General features: G+C 57.6%; 1 protein-coding gene across 1 annotated transcript in view; it reads right to left on the reverse strand.

Moving 5' to 3' along the window:
* ETH_00041165 (uncharacterized protein) overlaps window positions 1–453 on the reverse strand; it is a gene marked incomplete at both ends in the record, with an annotated part of 1625 nt that overhangs the window by 566 nt on the left and 606 nt on the right. The window contains one exon of the mRNA XM_013376204.1: window positions 247–373. Coding sequence (XP_013231658.1) covers window positions 247–373 — 127 coding nt within the window. The remainder of the gene's footprint in view (window positions 1–246; window positions 374–453) is intronic.

Here is a 453-nt window from a genome sequence, read left to right on the forward strand (position 1 = left end):
GCAGCAGCAGCCCCGCATGCATGCATGCATGCAGACAAGCCCTGAGTGCATGCGTGCATGCATGCATGCATGCATGCATGCATGGAGGCTCTGATGCATGCATGCATGCATTGACTACTGCACGGCACCTGTGGATGCATGCACTTGAGCACTCGAGCACGCAAGCATGCATGCACTTGGCAACGTTACTGCATGCGTTTTGCATGCGTTTTGCATGCGTTTTGCATGCGTTTTGCATGCATGCACCTGGGCAATGAGGTTTTGTCTGTGGCTGAGGACGAGGGGCAGCGCAGCAGCTTGGATCTTCGAGGGGGCCCTGAAGCCGAGGGCCTCGACAGCTTTGACGAGTTCTTCGCTTAGCTGCAGGTCTTGCCTGCACACAAACGCTGCAAGTCCTGCTGCTGCTGCTGCTGCTGCTGCTGCTGCTGCTGCTGCTGCTGCTGCTGCTGCTGC

The sequence above is a fragment of the Eimeria tenella genome, genomic scaffold (genome assembly GCF_000499545.2).
Source record: "Eimeria tenella Houghton genomic scaffold, Eth_scaff3209, whole genome shotgun sequence".
Classification (NCBI taxonomy): Eukaryota; Apicomplexa; class Conoidasida; order Eucoccidiorida; family Eimeriidae; genus Eimeria; species Eimeria tenella.